Raw genomic sequence first — 21,240 nt, 5'->3', positions numbered from 1 at the left:
GGCTGGAGGTGCAGTCCTGCAGTGGCACGTCAGCATTCACCGGGAGGAGGGGACCTGCCTGCGCCTGGAGCTCCCCGACCAGCCCGTGCTGCCTAGGGAAGACAGCACCACACCTCCCCTCCCCTTAAGTCATCCTCTTTATTTGTGACAGGTAGAGGTGGACTTGAAAACTCACCCAGAGAGGCACCCTGACCCACAAGGAGCAGTGTATCCACCAAGCAACTCTCGGTAGAAGCGTCCCAGTAAAATTCTACATCTGCAAAATCCTGCACTGTATCTCCTTCCCTTTTCTTTGCAGAGAAAGATATCTTGGTGTAAACGAGCCTCAAGCTTTAGCACTGCTCAGGTCGTGCTCAGGAGGGACAGTTTTCTGTAAAGTTGCTGAAAAGCTTCATGTAATTGTTGCTTAGCTGAGGAAAAGGCGGGAATGCAGACGAATCATGGCATGAAAGTTATGAAATCACTCAGTGACCCATACATTGCTCTCCGCATTAAAACCTCTTGTTTAGGTTTCTACCTTTCCTAAGAGGCTACGTGGAGACTTGCATAACAACTTCGTTGAGGCCTCTTGGGTGATCCGAGTGAAGCCCCAAAACATGTGCCAGTTTCCACAGATAGGAGCTGTCTGAGACCCTGCAGATAAACAAGCTTTCTTTAGGAACTGTGTATTACTCTGAATGCATGTTGTCACTTCTGGTGTCATTTCTTAGTATACTTAAATAGTATGCCTGTCCCGGGACCCTGACAGGTCCATTTTTCTTCATGGTGAAATCAGAGCTGGAATGTTTTGAACCTGACGGTTTCCTGGTGACTCTACTTGGTGTCATGCATATTCATGGAGAACCAACCACAGTACTGGATTTGCATTGCATGTTTGTGCACTTTCACAGGAACCCCAGTTCCTTTGGTGTTAAAGTGCCTTGTGAAGATCTTTGAGTTTGTAGATAAGAAGGAGTAGAAGATTTTGTCTAGCACATCAAGAACTCAAGGCCTCTTGGTGCAATTCAGGCCAATAATACTAGCTTGTTCTTTTCCACTTGGTGTCTTCTAGGGCCAAGTTTGCTGCTTGTTGAAACTGAGCCCATTTTTAGCCACACTTAAGCCACACTTACTTATAGACAGTAAATGCAGTTGCTTTTTCGTTATATTCTCCTTCCACTTTATTATGGATTGATCTGTTTATTTTATGGGGACCATAAAGCAAATACAATACTCTGATTTTATTTATGAACATGTGGGTTTGTTTTAGATATGAGCACTGTGGGTAGAAGTTTCTTTGCATAGTACAACAGCATTCTCAAGTCTACTTGCTACAGCAGGCCGAGATTAAAGTTATTGCTGTATTGTAGTACCATAATTATACTGGGAGAGTTGCTGTAGGGTATGGCCATTTCAGTCATCTCAGTGTTCTGTCAGCTTAAGCAGTACTGCTACAGTTGGTTTATAAACTGTTTGTATGCTTTAAAGTATGTCTGATTTGTCCCATTAAAGTTTGGTTGAAGACAATATGTAGCTTTGGCAACTTTCAGCCTTGCTGAGATGTAGCTTTTTGTGTAATGAGCCTTAATTTTAGCTCAGCTTTTAATGGCAAATCAGACTAGAATATGGAGATCTTTTCTGGTTTGATATAACCTGTGCTTTGAAATACATCCTGTTCCATTCCTGGGAGCAAGGGATATGTGGGTAGGATGTGTGAGTCCAACTTTAAGACAGTTTTAGAAGATGTAGTTAAAAGTGCACATATAATAGCCTTATCTAAATGAGATACAGAATGTTTTTAGTGCATGTGGAACAGAAGCGATCTTGTCAAGGTGCAAAATCTTAACTTCCTATTTTTGAGAGCCCTGATAGTCTCATTTTGCAAAACCTGGCAATCAGTCTAATGCTCTGTTCTGTGATTAAGACTTGGACTTTTGTATTTTTGCTCACAGGTCTCAACTTCCTGTTAGCAATTTGAAATTACCTGCAAACACCTGTAAATTAATGAAATTAGAGGTTTTCATTCTTTATATTGAGACTTTTGAAATACCTGTATTTTTTTATCTTTTTTCTTTTCATATAGAATTCTAGTGTCTACTGAAAGATTATTTCCCATGTATTTAACTTCCAGATTTTCATATCTAGAGCCCAAATTGACACTAAGTACAATCTTATAGTAACAAGAAAACAAATTTGCTCTTTCAAATACATTTTAAGATCTCAGCTATGAAACAGTGATAATAGGTGGCTCAAAAATTGTTGTACCAGTCTGGGTAATTTGAGAGTAAAAACATTACTGGATAATCTTGATAAGACCTTAATGAGTAACTAGCCATAAACTTACTATATGTAATTCAGAGGGCAGATGCAGTTGCAGCAGGTGAAATCATGATGCCAGGCCATAAGAATTTTAATTGTTAGAATATATTAATTTAAAAAGAGAAGCTGAAATGTCTGCATTTATGTGTGTGCAGTTAGTTGTTCTTGGAGGAGCAGATTGTGCTCAGGAGTATGCAGTGCTGTTTCTAGGCTTTGCAGGAGCCATCGAGTGTTTGCAAGCTGCAAAAAGCAGGGCCACAGGCAAGATGTGTGGGAGGTGGTTGATGATAATCATCTATTTAACTTTTTTTCTTTTCTGTCCAGCACAGATACTGTGGTGGAACTTAACTCATCCACTGCATCTGACAGGGGCTCGATTGACATTTTTGCTCCTTCTGTTAATAATGCTGTGATGTATGCTTAATCTCCTTCCAACCTTTGCTGCCTGTGTCCTGGTCAGAGAGCTTGGTATTGGGGTAGTGCCATTACAAACAGCTGGGAAGCTGGTGCTGGACCCTGTGGGTTCATTTAACCCTGTTCAGGAATTGATCATCTTTTGAATGGTTCTGCTTCCTGATTTAGGGGCTGTCGAATGATCTAAGTTAAATTTATGTGGGGCTGAAAAATCCTTGGTCTGAATCAGCCCAGGTCATTGTATGTGCCAGATCTGTGGCTGTTGATGCCTTTGTATTACTTCATTAAGCGAATGGGTAGGCTGCCTGTCCTACAAAGCATTATGGTTGCCTTTCTTCCCCTGAGACAACTTAATCCTGGCTTTCTTTCTCATATGGCATCATGCTCTGGTTTTGATAATTGTGATCAGGTTTGATTACACATTGTTTGCCTTCAGACTTGATAAGAGTTATTTTTGGATGGCCCTTGAGATTGAAGTTGCAGGATATGGAAGATCAAGGCTCTCTTGCTTTATTGGTCATCTCAGTTGCAGAAATTTAAGGTACCATTTCTGAGTTTGTGTCACTCTGTAAGAGAGAATGAGGTTTATGCATTATATTAGCATGTACATTGAAAGTAGAGTTGTTTGTAATGAACGAAGAAGTCTGACGTGTGATCTTTATTGTAGAGATTGGGTAATTTATTCATAGATTTAAAAAAAAACATGTTAAGGCTCAGGAGTTTAATTTACACAACAGGATTAGAAAAAGTGAGGTTTACTTAACAAATAACACTGTGAATGTATAGATCCAATGACAGAAGGTCTCACTATCTGTGCTTGCAAGTAGCCGATAGTTAAAACACACTCCATCTTCTTGCCATGACAACATTGTTTTTGCCTGCCAGACTGTTCCATTCTGCACAGGGGGGAAATCTAATTAAAGGGAGAAAATTGAGTTTGGAAAATACTTAATATGCTGTCTTGTATTTTCCCATACTAAATGCCTGATTATTTGCGATTGCATGTCATGGTTATGCCTTATGTAAATGAAAGAATTGCTCTCTATTTCCCCAAGTGATCACTTGATTTAAGAATACTCTAGTGGCGTAAGATGACCCAGGTCATCTGCAACATAGAGTTTTAGTCAGTCAAATATAGACTGATTATTTAGATTTATCTATCTTAATAAAACTAGAAGTAAAGGAGCAATGGATTTAGCCTGGTTCCTTTTTTTATTTTTATTTTGATTGCTTTTCTTTTGTAGCTGTTAGAACCCAGTTCTGAGAAGCATCTTGTCTCTGAATTTTTGCTAGATGAGGAATTTGACTGACTGTGTAGAAAGGTGGATGGAAAAAAACAACAAATGGGAAAGCATACTCCACTTGAGTGCCAGAACTCATTGCAGGTTCTGAAGTTGTTTTTCTTCCTTAATCACGTTATTTAAAGGCAGTTCAGCATTACGGATGTCCATTAATAAGAGCATCACTAGAACAGAGACAGCCCCGCTGCTAGGCTGTTGCAGGCAGTTGGCAGCATGGTTAGCTCTGAAAGGAAAAACGTAATTATTGTGGCAGCAGGGGCTGGCAGGGTGCCTCCTGGGGAGGCAGGAGCCAGGACAGAAAGCTGGTTACTGGATGGTGATTTCAGTAGGACTAGGTGAAGCGGAAATAGCTGGAAATGGGAGAAGCTGCATTTAGCAAACAGGTTGAAGTGGTGATTTTGTTCTGATGTGAGGACGGAGACAGGGCGGAGTGGAGAGGCCAGCAGTGATTCCCTGCTTGGGCAGGGGAGTTGGACTAGATGATCTCGAGAGGTTCTTCCTATCCGCAGCAGTTCTGAGTTTTGTGTAAAGGAGTCTGCAGATGGGCTGGAGAGCACACATGCAGGCTGCTTGCAGCCCTGCTGCTTTCCTGCTTTGTGTTCCCAGAATTGCTCTGCCCACCATTGGAATTTGCTTTCCTGGCTTTCCTGAGCTTTCTCTCTTCAGCTTCCAAGCTCAGTCCAGCAGAAATGTCATTGCTGGAGGGAGCAGCAAGAAGAAAACCACTGGCTGTAGGAACATCATTGGTTGCTCTGATCTACCTCAGCACTTCATTCAAGCGTTTTCCTTCCTTTTGCTTTCTGAAAGCGTTTAACATCCCCTGGAATTTGTGTAGATACATAGGCAAGAAGGAGCACGATGACACTTGACACTAAGAATGCTTCTAGTCTCAATTCTGATTTCAGCTATGTTAATGTAAATCTAGACTTTATTAGGATGCTTTCGGCTGACATCTGTTGAACTGTTACCATTTAGCTGGTCCTAGTTGAAGAATGAATGGAGATGTGAGAAGACAGTGTGTCAGGATACTTAATTAAGAATAAATGTTTTAACATTGGAATTCACCCTTTGAAGTGGAGGGAGTTGGCTAGTGTTGAACTGCAGTCGTATAACGGAGGTGTTCTCTCTAGCTGCTTAGGCTATAACTAGAGATCAAGTGTACAGGACCTGAGGCTGTAGCCCCATGGCATGAGTTTGTCGTGAAACATTTTGTACTCAACAGATACCCTTGCAGAAAGGAAACTGTTTGATGAAAAGGTTCATATTATTTCTTTCCTGCGTTTCCTAGACACAACAGCAGAAATAGTCTTAGGTGCACAGAAATACCTTTTCTCCTGTGTATGTGTCATTCACATCCGAACCAGAGACTTTGAGGCCAAGTAGTTTACTCATGAGAAGATGGCCAGGCAAGGGTCCCCTGGAGGAGGTAACTGCCTGGCTTGCTTTTTATGATTCTCTCCTATGGGATCAACCTGCAGACTGTGCTGCTTAGTTACATATGCTGGATCTCATTTTGCAACTTTTCATGTGAACATGCCTTACTGCTGTGTTTATTTTTACTGACGCTGCTGTAGTTTTCTGAGTAAGCTGTAGTTGGGTAATTGGGGGAAAAACCCAGATTTCCTAATGTCATGCAGTTTTTGCTACAGTATATTGATTAAAACTGGAGAACATTGTTGAACTTGTGCTCCAAGTTAAAGCATATATTGAGAAAAATATCGTGGTTATTTTTAATTCCTTGTCCTCTTTGCAGTAGACTAGCCTCTCCCATACTTTAATGACTGTCAAATATCATTGAAATCTCAAAAGATCCTCACTGTTACATTCCAGGGTTTGTTTAGAATGCTTAATGTCTCTCGGGAGCTTCTGAAATGTGGTATTTTTATTTTGTCTTTTCTTTTGGTTTTAATTCTTAAATGATCCCTCTTTTCAGATTTCAAATTATAATCTATTTCCTGATGCATTGCTGACGCCCTGTGAGCCATGTCAGAAGTACTTCCAGGTCAGATGCCCTTTAAAAGATTCTCCTATGCAAATATGTGAAACTTTCCTCCCCTTTTTCTTCTGTTTCCTCCCAGGCCCATATTTTGCTTTCATTTTGCATTTATATATGAAAAAGAGCAAACATTTTCATTTCCATTTAACAGTGCCTTTTTGAATAAACTGTATTCAGCTTTTTAAAAACTATTCCTATAGACAGTACAATGCAAAAAGGTCTTATTAGACGTAAAGATAAATCGGTCATGCAGTGTTTTCTGTTTGCAATATTTTCTCTCTCCTCCTTCCAGCTCTGTAAGGCTTATGACAAGATTGAAAAACATCAATAAAAGCCATTCAAGTAGTGCTGCTATTTGTATTACTATGATGCTTGGAAAATTGAGACTACTTTGTTAAACATGTTATAGTGGTGAAAGTATTCATCTGCATCTGTAGGTAATTTTCTAAATGTTAGAAGTATGCAATTGAAACTGTGATTTGTTTTAAAAAGTAAGCGAGCCAAAATCGTTAATGAATTGCTGACAGATCTTCTACTTACTTAAGAGCTGTCTCTAAGCATTAACATCTTAATAATATCCTAATTGTTCCCAGTAATGATAACATGCTAAGTATTCTTAGTTCTTCACCAGAGTCCAATATTTTTTGTTATAATACCCTGTTTTTACTCGCTTATAACTTACCGTTGTTCACCCGCTTTAGCTGAGAGCTGTGTATCGGCTCAGTCACTCCTGCTCTGCTTGTCCGTTTGCATTTGCTTCCCAGCAGAAGGTGGAGGAGTTGATCAGCAGGCGCCCTGTGCTGGCAGCCTGGTCCTTGCCGGTGGCAGGCGGCACGGGGAGCTGCCCGAGCAGAGGGACGGAATCTGGGGGCAGTAGGTGCCTGGGCACAGGACGCCTGCCCTGGGGTGTTGGTTAGCTGGGGAAGGGCGCAGCACCAGCCTGCATTAGGTATCCCGGCAGCGAGGGAGGCAGGGGCAGTGGAGAGACAAAATAAAAGATACGGGAAGTCAGCGATTGGAATTTCGGTCTTGAAATTAAAAGCAGAGGAAGAAGTTGCATTTCCTTGAAGTTTTTGGTTAGAAAGTTGGTTTGTGCTTCCTCGGGGAAAAGTGATGTGTTTCAAGCATCACTGTGTCCTCGATAAAGGAGGAGGGACAGGCTGTCGCTCTTCTTCCTTATGCAGTTCCACTACGTAGCCTAGGTTTTTTTCAGTGTATTTAAACATTTCCTTAATTCATACGTTTTCCAGCACTTTAGTTAGTCCTGGTCTGTTAGCAACTTCTGCCCTTGAGATGCAAGACCTGCCCCTTCCCATCTGTATTTCTTACTCTCTTTTCGCCTCTTTTGTTGCTTCCCTTTTTCCCACCTTTATATCCGTCTCCGGAAGCGAAGGGATGCCAGCTATGTGTATCCCAGAGCCTGGCTGGGAGTGCAGGGTGACGGCCGGCAAGCAGGCGCCTGTCCTTTGGGAGGACAGCCTGCTCCTCTCTGTGCATGCCTGGGGTACTGTTTGCGTGCTCATTGATCACTTGATCATAGTGATGTGGTCAACGGATCATTTGAAATGGGGTCAGGAGGGGAGGTGGCGTCCGGTGAGAAAGGTCCATTTTGACATTTTTCTGCTTGTGATCATGCACCAGCCCAGCTTAGCACCCAACTTACAAACACTGCTTGGGTCGCGAAGACCTCTGGGGGCTTTGGCTCAGTCGTTGATCAATGTGCCACTGTTCATCAGAAATCCAGGGGGGAGCTTTATCAAGCAGATTAGTAAAATCTAATACATTTTGTTTCAATGTTTCTGTGTGCTTATTTTTACAATATTTTTGATAAGTGAAATGCTAGTGGCAAGAGGCTGGCTAAAGATAATCTGGCACACAGATACTTAAGCTTTATCTAGGAAGATTAATTTTTAAGAAATTTGTTCAGTGGTAAAAATAGTGGCAAACATTGCATGAAGCATCTCACTTGTAACAAAGAACAAGAATAAATTTCAGTCTTGTTCCAGATTGTGGCAGTTGTATTTATTGATGGGGGGGGGGGGGAAGCTTGTTTTAATTTGCTGAAGCATAAAGTAAAATACAAGCTAGTGAAATCCGTAGATACTGTGCAATTCCAGAAGTTCTAAAGGTCAGGTAGTGGGTCAAAATTATTTTGCCCTATGTTTATTTTTTATGTGACTTCCAGATTGTCAGACTTCTGATTCAGAAAAAATACTTAGCAGCAAGTCCATAAACACGGGCCATTTTGTGTTTTTAAATCAAAACATGTGCTTTGGTAACATTACGTTGAATGAGGTGTGGCCTTACTTCCATTACACAGAATCACAGAATGGTCGGGGTTGGAAGGGACCTCGATGGGTCATCTAGTCCAACCCCCCTGCCAAAGCAGGGTCACCTACAGCAGGCTGCACAGGACCTTGTCCAGGCGAGTCTTGAATATCTCCAGAGGAGGAGACTCCACAGCCTCCCTGGGCAGCCTGTTCCAGTGCTCCGTCACCCTCAGAGGGAAGAAGTTCTTCCTCATCTTCAGACAGAACTTCCTGTGCTTCCGTTTGTGCCCATTGCCCCTTGTCCTGTCACTGGGCACCACTGAAAAGAGTTTGGCCCCATCCTCTTGACACCCACCCTGCAGATAAACATTTATCAGGTCTCGTCTCAGCCTTCTCTTCTTCAGGCTGAGCAAGCCCAGCTCCCTCAGCCTTTCCTCTTAGGAGAGATGCTCCAGTCCCCTCATCATCCTCGTAGCCCTCCGCTGGACTCTCTCCAGTAGCTCTTCATCTTTCTTGAGCTGGGGAGCCCAGAACTGGACACAGTACTCCAGATGGGGCCTCACTAGGGCAGAGTAGAGGGGGAGGAGAACCTCCCTTGACCTGCTGGCCACACTCCTCTTAATGCACCCCAGGATCCCATTGGCCTTCTTGGCAGCCAGGGCACACTGCTGGCTCATGGTCAACCTGTCATCCACCAGCACACCCAGGTCCATCTCTGCAGAGCTGCTGTCCAGCAGGTCAGCCCCAAGCCTGTACTGATGCATGGGGTTGTTCCAACCCAGGTGCAGGACCCTGCACTTGCCCTTGTTGAACCTCATCAGGTTCCTCTCTGCCTAACTCTCCAGCCTGTCCAGGTCACGCTGAATGGCAGCACAGCCTTCCGGTGTATCCACCACTCCTCCCAGTTTGGTGTCATCATTAAACTTGCTGAGGGTACACTCTGTCCCTTCATCCAGGTCATTGATGAAGAAGTTGAACAAGATTGGGCTGAGTACTGGCCCCTGGGGGACACACTAGTTACCAGCCTCCAACTAGACTCAGTGCCGCTGATGACAACCCTCTGAGTTCTGCCTTTCAGCCAGTTCTCAATCCCCTTCACTGACCACTCATCCAGCCCACACTTCCTGAGCTTCCCTAGGAGGATGTTATGGGAGACAGTCCTTAGATTTGGTTGTTTTTAGGTAAGATGCAAAAGGCAACATTTATTGGTACATTTGGGAAGTAAGTTTACAAAGTGTTTTTAAATTGCGATGGTTGTGTTTTAGAAGTCTTTTGTGTCTAAAGCTGAAATTGTCTGTAGAATGCTTGTTAACCGTTACCTACACTGATGGCTTTGTCATAGTGTGTGTGGGGTGATCCATCTTCTGAAGAATTTGCAGTTGGTCTAGACTGAATGACTGGTGCTTGAGGAAATGGCAGACAGGTAAATTTGTAAAATTTAGTTTAAGTTCTGTTTTGAACAAGTTTTAGAAGTCGTTCTAGGGGGGTTGATTCAGGGAACAAAGAATACACTTGGTCTGCTTGATTTTTAAATGAATCGGAGCGATGGTTCTAAGTGTGCAGCTTTGACAGCACATCAAAGAAAAGGAGACACTAGCAACTGTGCAAGCATTTAGGTAACATTGTGAAGTGCTCCTTTTCACTCAGTTTATGTATATGTTCTTTTAAAACCCACACATTTAATCCCTTGTAAAGCTGTACAGCAGTCAGTTCTGTTGTATATCAAATATACAAGGATGCAGCACAACTCAGCTGGAATGATCTGTCATCGGCTAGCTCAAATTATAGCTTTTCATTCCTGGATAAGCCCCAGATACGTTTTTATGTGCAGTATAAGCAGTCAGTGATATCTGAGAATTAGGAACAACAGAAGGGCTGTTTCATGCTGTGGCAGGTGGGAGTGATTTATTAATTGGCCTCTAATTTGGTTCCCAGGTGTCAAACAACAGTGACTACTACAGTATGTAAATTGAGGTGTTCTTGGAGAATTTGTGCAGATTAATGGGAGTCTTAAATAGTCAGTACAGGAGCAAATGATAGTTCTTAAAAAATATACTTTGATAATTTTTTTCTTAGTCTTAAAAATCTGTTTGCTCAACAAACTTAATAGTTTTCAAGATGTGAGCTTTGCCCCTGGCTAATGAAAATCAGAAACTTGTCTACAAGTAAAAAAAATAATGATTTTATTTAACTGTGGAATATGTGTACTCTGCCCTAGGATGTACAGTTTATCCTTAAGTTTGAACTTTGTGATCTGTAGAAACAGTGAGCCGTCTTCATCTCTGGTGCAGCCCCTTTTTAAAGTTGATTGGATGAGAGCAGGATATTTTGTCAAGGGATTTTTTTTTTTTCCCCCTCCATAGAAATCAAAAACAGTATTATGAAATACTCTACTTTTTGTATTCCTTGCCTTCTGACCCCTCTACTTGTCCCTTCCAAAAAAATAAAAAGGCGGAGGGGGAAAGAAGATGGGCAAAGAGAAAATGCAGGTGTTAATGCCTGTGGTCTGCTTAGAAATCTTTCTGCTTCCTAGTGATGAGCACTCAAGGAGTTCTTCCCCTCCTCCTGATCGGAGGAAGAGGTGAAATGCTAAAATGGAACGATGGTAAGGATGACTTCTGGACTCCCAGGCATTTGCAAAGGGCACCTCTTCTGTCCCCAAGCCTACCTGCAACAGAGTCAGACATGAAAAAACTGCCTTAAAACTGCCTTGTATAGGGTCAAGCTTTCTGATTTTTCTCGGCTTTGTGGTCCTGATGATCTATCTATATTTTTCCGCCTCTGTTTTTCCTTATTAAATAAGCTAAGATTTTGTCTATTCTCTTAGCCACTTATGTTGTGGTAATTTTCCTACTGTAAAACAATTATGTGAAGTGCTGCATCCCTTTACCAGAAGCCCTAGGAAAACAGTGTATATAATGAACATGTTTCACGACTGTTTCTTTTGCTTTTCTAGTCGATTCTGGCGTGGACGCATTGGCAGTGTTTATGGCAAGCAGCAGCACGACGGACGTTGTGAACCGCAACAACCCCGCCACCCCACCGAACACCCTTAACCTGCGCTCCTCCCATAATGAACTTCTGAATGCGGAAATTAGGCACACAGAGACCAAGAACAACACTCCTCCGAAATGCAGGAAAAAATATGCGCTGACTAACATCCAGACAGCCATGGGTCTTTCCGATCCAGCAGCGCAGCCCCTTCTGGGAAACAGCTCTGCCAATATAAAGCTGGTGAAGAATGGAGAAAACCAGCTCAGGAAAGCTGCTGAGCAGGGACAGCAGGATCCCAACAAAAACCTCAGCACCACTGCAGGCATAAACGTAACTTCTGAGAAGTTTGAAGGCAAAGAGCCAATCCCGCAGGATTCCTCTGGCTGTGAAATACTACCCTCGCAGCCAAGGAGGACCAAGAGCTTCCTAAATTACTATGCGGATCTAGAGACATCTACTAGAGAGCTAGAGCAGAGTTTTGTTGCGATGGAAGATAAATCTGCACAAAGCAACAGCCAGGCTTCTACCGTTATTGTCAATGGGGAAGTCCTGCCTCGGAAACAAAACAAGCTGTCAAGTCCAGAGGATGGCCAAGTTGCCACAGTGTCGTCAAGCCCTGAGACTAAGAAAGACCACCCTAAAACTGGGGCCAAAACAGACTGTGCCCTCCACAGGATTCAAAACCTGGCCCCAAGCGATGAGGACTCCAGCTGGACTACGCTGTCGCAGGACAGTGCCTCGCCAAGCTCGCCCGACGAAACAGGTACGCAAATAAAGGCTGCTCGTGGCCCCTGTCCTAGAAATGCGTTGCTTAGCTCCTCTCTGCTGGCGGCTGAAAGGAGAGAGGCAATGTAGCCGGGCTTCAGTGGGGATGTGGATTGCATCGAAACCCAAGTGCTTTGCTTGCACGCAGCTACTTGTTCGCTTGGGAACGCTTGGCAGCCTCCCACTCGGTCCTAGCAGCTTCACTGCTGCTTTAGGAAAGGTACCAGCGAATACTATGGACAGGGTCCTCAAAATATGCGAACTGCACCTTTGGCTGGTTTATAAATGATTGCTCTTCACTAACCAATGGGGTACGTGTTGTGGAAAGTGTACGATTGACTGGAGATGCTAAACTACTGATAGCTGCCTACTCACAACAATCAAACTTTTCTGAGCAATGATTTTTAGGTTCAGCAAAGATTTGTAGTTTTCTAATACAAAACTGTGAGCGTCCCCCCTCTGCACTCAGCCATTTGAAGGCACTCAGCCATTTGAAGATATTCATTTATTTTAAAAAATGTCCTCCCAAACCTTGGGTTGTTTAATTTCTGTGTTTAGTTTTCTTTGTACAACAATTCCATACAGTAACTCAGAAGGTGAAACCATGGTGTTTCATATTTTGGAAGCCTGGGCTCATTAATTATTTGAACAGCAATGATGACTTCTGCACTGCCTTTGTTGTGATTTACAACATGTCTGTATTATTTTTAAAACTCTAGAGATCTCATTTACTCTAGTTAGTGGACTTTGTAACTTTTTTTATATCCAAGCCAGTATATAAAGGTACAACTTTGTCAGGATGAGGGGAGGCGATCTGATTCTTAAGGGTGATGTGGGTCTAAAGAATTTTGCCATATATTTTTTGTATCTGAAGCGATTTCATTATAACAGCTCAGAGATTATATACTGTTTGGAGGCCACCGTGGTCCCAATCCACAGCTGCATCACATGGCAGTCATGCACGATTATGACAGTAGTGGTTTTTATTTTAATGCGTAGGGTTTTTAAAAACTGCAACCAGAAACCAGCACTATGTGACTTATAATGGATTTTCTGATCTTTTTTGATGTGTAACAAACCTTTGCTGTTAAGACAGAAAATTTTGATGAAGTCACCTCTTTGCATGCAAAATGAAAACATTTTCAGTTTACTAAAATTGCTGTTGGAGTGAATATTATTTCTCGGGATACTTGATATAATGTGTGACATCACTGATAACATTTTCTGTAGAAACTATCAATATGAGATATTTAGATAACTTAAGACTGAGCTTGTTGGCTCCTTCTGTCTTTGTATTTGCGCCCGGTTTGGCAATGAAAAACATTGTGTAGAAAATTTATATTGACTGCAAACTAAATTAGAGCAGTTCCAAGTAGTCTGATTAAACAAGGGTGGCCTAAGATGCTAACAGCTAGCGTAAGTTTTGTTTCTTTTTAAATAATGTGTTTAAAATTTTCTTCCCACATGTGTATTGCCATGTCATGGTGTATGATCTCTTTCAGCACTTGGGAAGGGGATTTTCTAAGCTGTTTTGAGGTGTTGGCAAGTTTGCTTATTTAAATAACCAACTGTTAGCTGAGCTGTGGTTTGTTTGCACTACGGAAATAAAAGGGAACTTTCCTCTGCTGAGTATGGGGGGATTTCCTTGTTTAAAAAAAAAAAAAAAATTAAAAATACCAATTAATAAAGCCCTCGGAGCTCACCACTCTTCTAAAGCAGAATAAAGGGCCTTTTTAAATTCTCTGCTACCTTCACCATACTAGCAACCAATGTGTTAATAAACAGACAGTTATAGAAAAGCAGATGTCCAGATATCTGACTTCAGTCTCTGTAAGAAATAAAGAGTTAAAATTAAACAGAAAGCCCTAAAAAGCTTCAATATTGCCTTTCAGGATCAAAGCAGTGGAGGTGTTTCTTTCTCAGCCCTGTGGTTATTGTCAGAGAGCACCGAGTAGGTCCTAGGACCTGTCATACTGGATTGGATCGCAGGTTTTAATATGCCTGTATGTAGAAGTGTTCATTGACTCTAAAAACATCCAACTCTTGTAATTACAGACGTCTGTCTTTTAGGATTATTCGCTATCTTGAATTTACTTCCACTCTGATAAAATTGTTTGATTAAGTGTTTCCAGTTTCTTTCCAAAATGGGCTGTCAATTGATACAACAGAAGAGAGCTAAGAAATAAAATGCTGAGTTGCCATGGGTGCCAGGACAGCTTTTAGGTGCGATTAAATCAGGCCAGTTTCTCAGGCTGCCCTGCAGCTCCTTCTGGGAGGCTGAAAAGGGGAGTGCAAGAAACAGTGCTGCTGGTGTAGAAAAAAGCAGAAATCACAACTGGTGCAAATATCTCCAGACTTACTCATTTGGGGGCAAATTTTCTAGTTGTTCTCAGGGGCTCCTGCGTTTTAGGTTAATGTGCCATTTGTAGGCAAGTTCCTGTATCTCCAAGGATGTTTGAAGGGTAATAAAATAAGAGGTGAAATAAATGTTGGGTAAATGAACTGAACTTTCTTTTTTGAGGCAGGGTCAAGAACAGCTCAGTGTTTTGCATTGTAACCAACTGTGCCTTTTCCATCTCCTTCCCAAGAGTTGCTTGAGTCACTGTGGTGCTGATCAACAAGCATTTGCCTTTCACTGTGCCAGGTCAAGCTATGGGAGTTACCTTACTTGCCAAGTAAATTGGATGCTGAAGGGAATCAAGTAACACTTGCTGCTTCTCAAAACCCCTTGCACCCTTCTTCCGTGCAGGGGACAGAGAAGTAGTTTCCCACAAGCAGAAAATGCATCCAGTGCATTTATGTCAGTCATGGTTGACCGAAAACCTGAGAGATTCCGAGGGAGCTGTATCAAGCCCCTCTGAGGCCACCAAGTAGATGTGAGAGCCCACGTTTAAGTGTAGGCAAGAAGAAACAACCTTGGAAAGCAAGGGTTGATGGTCTCTTGGCTCTCTTGGGATTGTCTGATCTTGTTTTAAACATCCCTTCTGTGGAGGTGTTGCCCCAACCTGCTCAGGCCATCTGCTCCAGAGGTACATGGCGCTTTCCCCTATGGTAGATCTTTCCAGTCTGGTTAGTGTAATCTGTCATTCCAGGTTGTTCCTATGTGCCATGGGTGAAGGGAAGCCCTCCCGACTTGGGAGTCATGCAGCGAGCCTTGGTGGTGCCCATCCTGGAGGCCCCAGATCTTGGGCACAGCCAGAGCTCTTCACTGCCACTGCATGGAGTGGGAGGAGAGCATCGCGTGGAGTCTTTGCATCTCAGTGCTCTCCAACCCTTGGGTTTATGCCCCAGTAATACATGTTAGGGACCAAAGGGAGAAAGGCAGCTGGGGGAAGAATCTGCCAAGGTAGACAGTGTTAGTCATATGGCTTTTGGGTAGGGAAAAAAGGTACAGTTTTGAGAAGAGTTAATCCATTAAAAGAGTGTAATCTGGTAGATGCCTGAAGAATTATTAATGTTCAATCCAGAGATTATATTTAGCCCTTTAGTATACTTAGTAATATGATAGAAATACTGTTTTGCTGAGAGGACACTTGAAAATCACGGTATACTGCTTCCAGGGCTTCTGGATTGTTCTGTCATCGTCTTCTCTCTGTTAGCCCAATTTGTTATTCAAATCCTGGAAAACTTAATGTTGTTTTGTGTTAGAGTTTTTGTTTGTTTGTTTTCATGTGTTTTCTTTTGGCGGTATGTAATTCAGAGGCTCTGAAAAATTTACCCTTAAGCTTAATTGTTTGCACTGGGGTTGCATCACTGTTTATTCAAAATCCTCGTGAACTCTCCTTAGAGCAGGATACTTTTATTTGTGGTCCAATGAAAAGATGTTCTCAAGAGCCTTGACTCTTTATCTGCATCTTGTGTTATTACACTCTCTACTTTTTCTCTCTATCTCAATATGTTTACCAGTTTCACCTACGTATTATGAATCAGTGTGTCACGAACAACAGGACTCAAGTGTACATACACCCCAGAGCCTGAACCTAGGGGAGAATGAGGGTGATGGAGATTGAGTGCCATTTTCTGTTTTGTGGTTTGTTTGTTTGTTGGGGTTTTTTTTTTTTTTTTGGGGGGGGGGGGGGGGGGTTGGGGGCAGGGGGAGAAGCTCGCCAGAATGTCTGTAGAAGGCAGGCACATTTCTTAAACTTCCTGTCACCTGAAAAACAGTTTCAGTGGAAAGTTATCCCTCCTTAGTGAAGTGCAGCGCTCTATGCAATAATCTCTAATGAATTAGGAATGACAATTCTCGGGAGGGCGGGGGAAGGAATTCTGTTTGCTTCAAAGCCAGGAAAAAAGAATGGTATTTGCTTTTGCTTCCTCTTTCATCTTATTTTGAACAAAGTCCCCTCCTTCTCCTGGCAGGGAGTAGCCCCGTGATTGGGAAGGTCCTGGGAGATGCGGGATGCTCGGCGCTGGAGAGCAGCGGATTTTCTTGCTGTGGGACAGTCGCCCTCCTTGCTCTCTTGAGAGCTCTGGGAGACTGCGCAGGGGCAGCAGCCTCCACCAGCTCCCCAGCTTTGTGAGCTCCCCAGCCTTCAGCTTGCACAGTGCCTTGTTTCTCCCTTGTTGAAAATGTCATTCAAATGGGTATCAAAAGTACAAGCACCCCCTGTTTTTGGGGAGTGCTGCTGCTGTATCGCCTGCCATATAGCAAATGTCTGTCTGCTGCTGGTCTCCAAGCAAATCCGTGAGGGCAGTTTGATAGCTGGTTATGAATAAAAAAGTTCAACCCAGTGCAGATACGACAGCGAGGAGACTGGCCCTTAGGGGTCGGGAGTGTCACTCTTGTACATAGAGCCTGGTATTCTGAAATAGCAGTATGTCTGGATAGAATAGCCCTCTAATACAATAAAAACTACAGCAAATCATGAACTAGTCAGAAAGATTTATACCAGTGGTCGAGTTCTGCCTCTGATTTTATCCAGCATCTTTGACAAAATTAAAATGGATGACCTCTTAAAAGCACCATTTTTCCTTTACAGTACCGGTCTGATACAGACAACAAGTATGTTAGTTACTATAGAACGTGTTTTCTGTGTTCCTGAGCTTGGAAAAAGATTTATGGTAGTAGAAATGCATTCAATTACACTGTGGATAAACACAAGTCCTAGAATACTAGAGAAAGAATATGTTATTATCTATACAATTGTAGGGTTCTAGGTAAACATCCAATTTTCAGGAGGAGGCTCTAATTCACACCCACTATGCATCGTAATGGCCTGTCAACTTTTAATATTGAGCTGATTTTTTTTAATCCTGCGTGTTGCTGATAACCGTGTGTCAAGAACAGTGCATTTTTATAGTCTGAGACTTGACCATTTGCTGACTGCCTGTAAAATAAGAAAGGTGACTTGCTGTATAGCCCCAGTGTTTGTGTAGGTAATATTCTGTATCTGGAGTAACTTACTACATGTTTATCTTCCTTTTAGCTACCCCTATAAGAGGATTTTAGGGAAGAAGTAAGCCAGTGTAAAAGTAAAACATAAAAGGCCACACAGTTACACAGTGTTCAGAGTAATGATCAGCATTCAGGGTCTACTGGTAGAAGGCCATAAAATATATTGAACTTGATAGCAAATTGAACTTGAAAGATGACTCTCTCGAGTACACGCTGCTGCTATCAGTTGCATGGGGAGGCCGCCTGCTGTGTTTGGGCAGTCAGGTCAGTTTTACCCTGTGGTTCTCAGTGGAGTTACCTAAATCTGTATCTTGAGTGCTTGGACAAGTGAAACCCAAAGTTTCCATGATGAAGGGTGATCAGTGCCCTTTTGAATTGTGATAGTTAATAAAAATAGGTATGTAAAAGTGAATTAAGTGCTTAAATTCAAGAATGGGAGGATAGATGTTTTATACAATAGTGATTAGCATCCTCTCCCAAACTCTGTAGTTACGACAATTAGGAACTATAAATGAGGCTTTCCAGGACTTATATGGTCACGGTTGCAGTTTCATGCTTGCAGTTCTCCAAAAAGATAAAGAACGATTCTTTATTTCGTCAGAGCCATTCATTTTCCTCCCTAGGGAGGGCTTGATTCAACTGCCTGCCTGGTGTCACTTGGGGTGCTCGGTGGTGTCCAAGACAGGCAGCAGACAGGAGGCAAGAACTAGGACTTGCATTTTGGAGGAGCAGCTGCAGGCTAAGTGGGACACACATCAAGTAACACTCACAAATGAATTAACCAGCTGGATAGTGCCTGCAACATCTACCCTGCAGTGCAGAAACAAAGTATGTTTCTGTTCTGGGTCTCGCTTTGTTTTAAAAAAATCACTCATTGGTTCATCTCTGCTATGTTGTGCCTAAAGGGTCTAGGGTGGTTTGTCATATTCTTTCCAAACACAGCTCTCTGCCAGTGTGACACCTCTCCCTGGGTGCTCCAGGGCTGGGGAAGAGTGAGTTCAAAGACAGTTGCCTTCTAGTGACTGTGCTTTGACTACCAAAGCATTGCTGTGCACAGCTCAGTGCTTTGGCTAAAACAGTGTCAAGTGTGGCCCTGTCCTAACTGACATAGCCTCATTAATTTTAACATTATTTCAGCTGAAATTATGGCCACTTGGTGGGAAGTTTATCAAGCTGGTTTATTTTGCCCTTGATATGTCGTTTCTTCTTTGGTGCTTGTCTTTCTCAGGGACGCTGTCCTTGCTAGCATAGTAAAGCACGTAATTCCTAATCTGGAAAAAATCAGAGTGCTGCTTTGTATGAGTGCAGTGCTATGATTTTTAGGCTTTTAAAATTAATATTTTCTACTCAGTAAAATGCATTGTGCTGGGGTAAACACATGCCTGCAGGCCTACCTTCTGGAACATGTGGAATACTGGCAAGGGAAAGTGAAAGGTGGCAACAGGGAATGGAAGTTGTGGGGAGACAACACAGGAAAGCAAATGCCAGTGTCGTATTACCACCTGGGTAGAAGCTACAGAGTAGTTCACAAGATCTTCAGAGCACCGCAAGTTTCCCCTAACTCCGTAGTGCAGTTTACGTTGTTGTGTAATGCTAAGAGATGTTAGAGCATGCTGTGTATACAGGGCTCACTGTGCATCATAACAAAGTGGAAGACTCTTCTGAGCATACGTAGGCAAAACTTGGCCTTCAGAAGTAGTGAATAGCTTAATGATGTCTGATGCTTAGCTAGATGAACTATTTTTGGAAGCTTTTCAAGCTTCTGTTGTTTCAGGGATGGAGAGGTGTAGTTCCAGGTCCTGCACGTCCTCTCTAAGCTTGCTGAAAGTAAGCATGTGTCTTGCTGAAAAGCTATTCTGTGCACAGGGTTGTATGTCCTCACAGGTCTCTCCTGAGACCATGGAAAGAGTTCAGGTCCAGTCAGACACAGGACCAAGCAAAGAGGAAGGGAAAACAAACCGCAGAAGAGAAAACAGAGAAGGTAACAGGGAAAAGTCAGGATCCTGATAGCTCTTTCCGAGGGATGGTAAGGCAGGAAGTTGCACAGAAGAGAAGCCACCATCAACTAATATCAGACTAACCCTCTTTTTTTTAAAAAAAAAAAAAAAAAAAGTTCCCAGTTCATAAAGCTGTGCAAGTAGTAACAAATTACGACCAAAATCGATCCAGTAAACCTCTGCCTCAGCACTTCTGAGTGCTGCATAGAACTCGGGCCAAACTTCAATCCACCTGATTGATGTTTTGAAATGGGTATAGAAAGTTCTGGGGAAGTGAAGGAAAAAACCTTGTTACCTTTGGGAGGAATCTTAACCTGGGGGCCCCTGTTTGTTAAGGCAAGCTGAGAACATGGATATATTTTGCTAGGTGCGTTCTGTGTGCTCTGAAGCTCTTTGCAGCCTGGTTGGGTGCTTGTTTGTTGTCTGCTGTGCTCCTGTACCTATACTGCAGGAGGTGTGGTAGAGGAACAGTGTTGCCGCTGAGCGGAATGAGTCTCTAGTCTTTGCAGTGGCCCCTGAGCTTTTGGAGGATCACACAGTTCCTGGGATAGCAGCAGAAGGGAGGAAGGGTTGGAAGATGGGGGTGTGACCTGGAGGCTTCTTGAAAGGGATGACCCACTGGAGGGAATGCAAAAGGAGAGTAACTGCAGCTGTGGAGATAAATGAGTACTTGGCACAAACCGGGGGGAAGCTGGAATAAGCAGGAGCTGGAAGCAAGTAGGAGTGTTCGTAGTTGGTAGGTTAGGCAAGCAAGACTAGCACAAAGACAGCAATGATGAATAGGATGGACTAAGAGTGAGAGTAAAGCAGCAGAAGTGAATACGGGGGAATTTCCGTGTGTTTGAGGCTGGGGTGTTATTTCACAGAAGTTCTGAAAACTTACGGCAGGCAAGATGAGGGAAGCTCTAGGTGAAAGCTACTTTAATACTGAAGTACCACTAAGAGAAAATTAAGTCCTGGCTCAGGACTGGATTCAGGTCTTGGTGGAAGGAGATGTCTGTATAGTGAGGGGGACAAACTTAATTTCTCCTCGAGTTCCTTCCTTGGTATATTTGCACCTGTAAGTATTTCTATTAATCTCCCCAAGTTAGTGGCTCCTTTAGACCCCAGTCTTCCAGTGCGCTGGTTCCTCAAGTGCTTAACTCTCACAGAAGTCAGCTTTAGCTGACTGAAATTTAATTTAGCTTTAATTAATGACATGGGATTGGCTGGATTGGAATTGTGGGTCCCTTGAGTCACGACTGAGCTGTTGCAGGCTGTGGTATCAAACACACGGAAACCTATAGCATGTACCACCAAAATGTGGACTAGATGGTGCTACAGGCAGCCTTGGGTTCGTTGCTGCTGCATCAAGAGGAGGTGGGCAGATTCAGGGCAGTACCAAGCCATCTGTGTGGGCCAGGAGACGTCTTGTGTGATGGGACTTGATGTGCTGCAGAGACCTTGCTCTGAACTCAGTCGTCGCTAGAGAGTGGATGTATGGTCCCTGCCTGAAGGGACATGAAGCCTTTTTTAAGCATTCCCATGAAAGCCCATACATTTGCCATTAAGGCTCAGTTGCTTCAGTTTGATACGTATGGAGCCCCTGGGTACTCAGCATTAGGCCGTAAATGTCCAATATCGGGATGTCACAGAGCTCAGGATAATAACATTAAGTGGGTTTCCTGTAGTGTCTGAGATTGGGATTTGTAAAGCCTAGCAATTCGTGTCCTTTTGTTTGTATGGTGGATTTATCCATGATACTTCAGTGATGAGAAATCCTCAGGGGGATTGGGGGGGGAGAACAACCCCAAATCTAAGCATATATATT

At 43.0% G+C, this 21,240-nt stretch overlaps 1 protein-coding gene across 14 annotated transcripts in view; it reads left to right on the top strand.

Moving 5' to 3' along the window:
* Positions 1–21,240, top strand: part of APBB2 (amyloid beta precursor protein binding family B member 2) — a 196,126-nt gene that overhangs the window by 79,941 nt on the left and 94,945 nt on the right. For 9 of the 14 annotated variants that reach the window (XM_075420730.1, XM_075420738.1, XM_075420736.1 and 6 more), the window contains one exon: positions 11,236–12,036. In XM_075420730.1, the coding sequence (XP_075276845.1) occupies positions 11,236–12,036 (801 nt within the window). Of the gene's footprint in view, positions 1–5,946; positions 6,016–6,382; positions 6,443–11,235; positions 12,037–21,240 lie in introns of those variants that run through there. The other 5 variants (XM_009935502.2, XM_009935500.2, XM_009935501.2 and 2 more) reach the window with 2 other exon arrangements.

The sequence above is a fragment of the Opisthocomus hoazin genome, chromosome 5 (assembly GCF_030867145.1).
Source record: "Opisthocomus hoazin isolate bOpiHoa1 chromosome 5, bOpiHoa1.hap1, whole genome shotgun sequence".
In the NCBI taxonomy this organism is placed as follows: domain Eukaryota; kingdom Metazoa; phylum Chordata; class Aves; order Opisthocomiformes; family Opisthocomidae; genus Opisthocomus; species Opisthocomus hoazin.
This window is presented reverse-complemented; position numbering and strand designations above follow the sequence as displayed.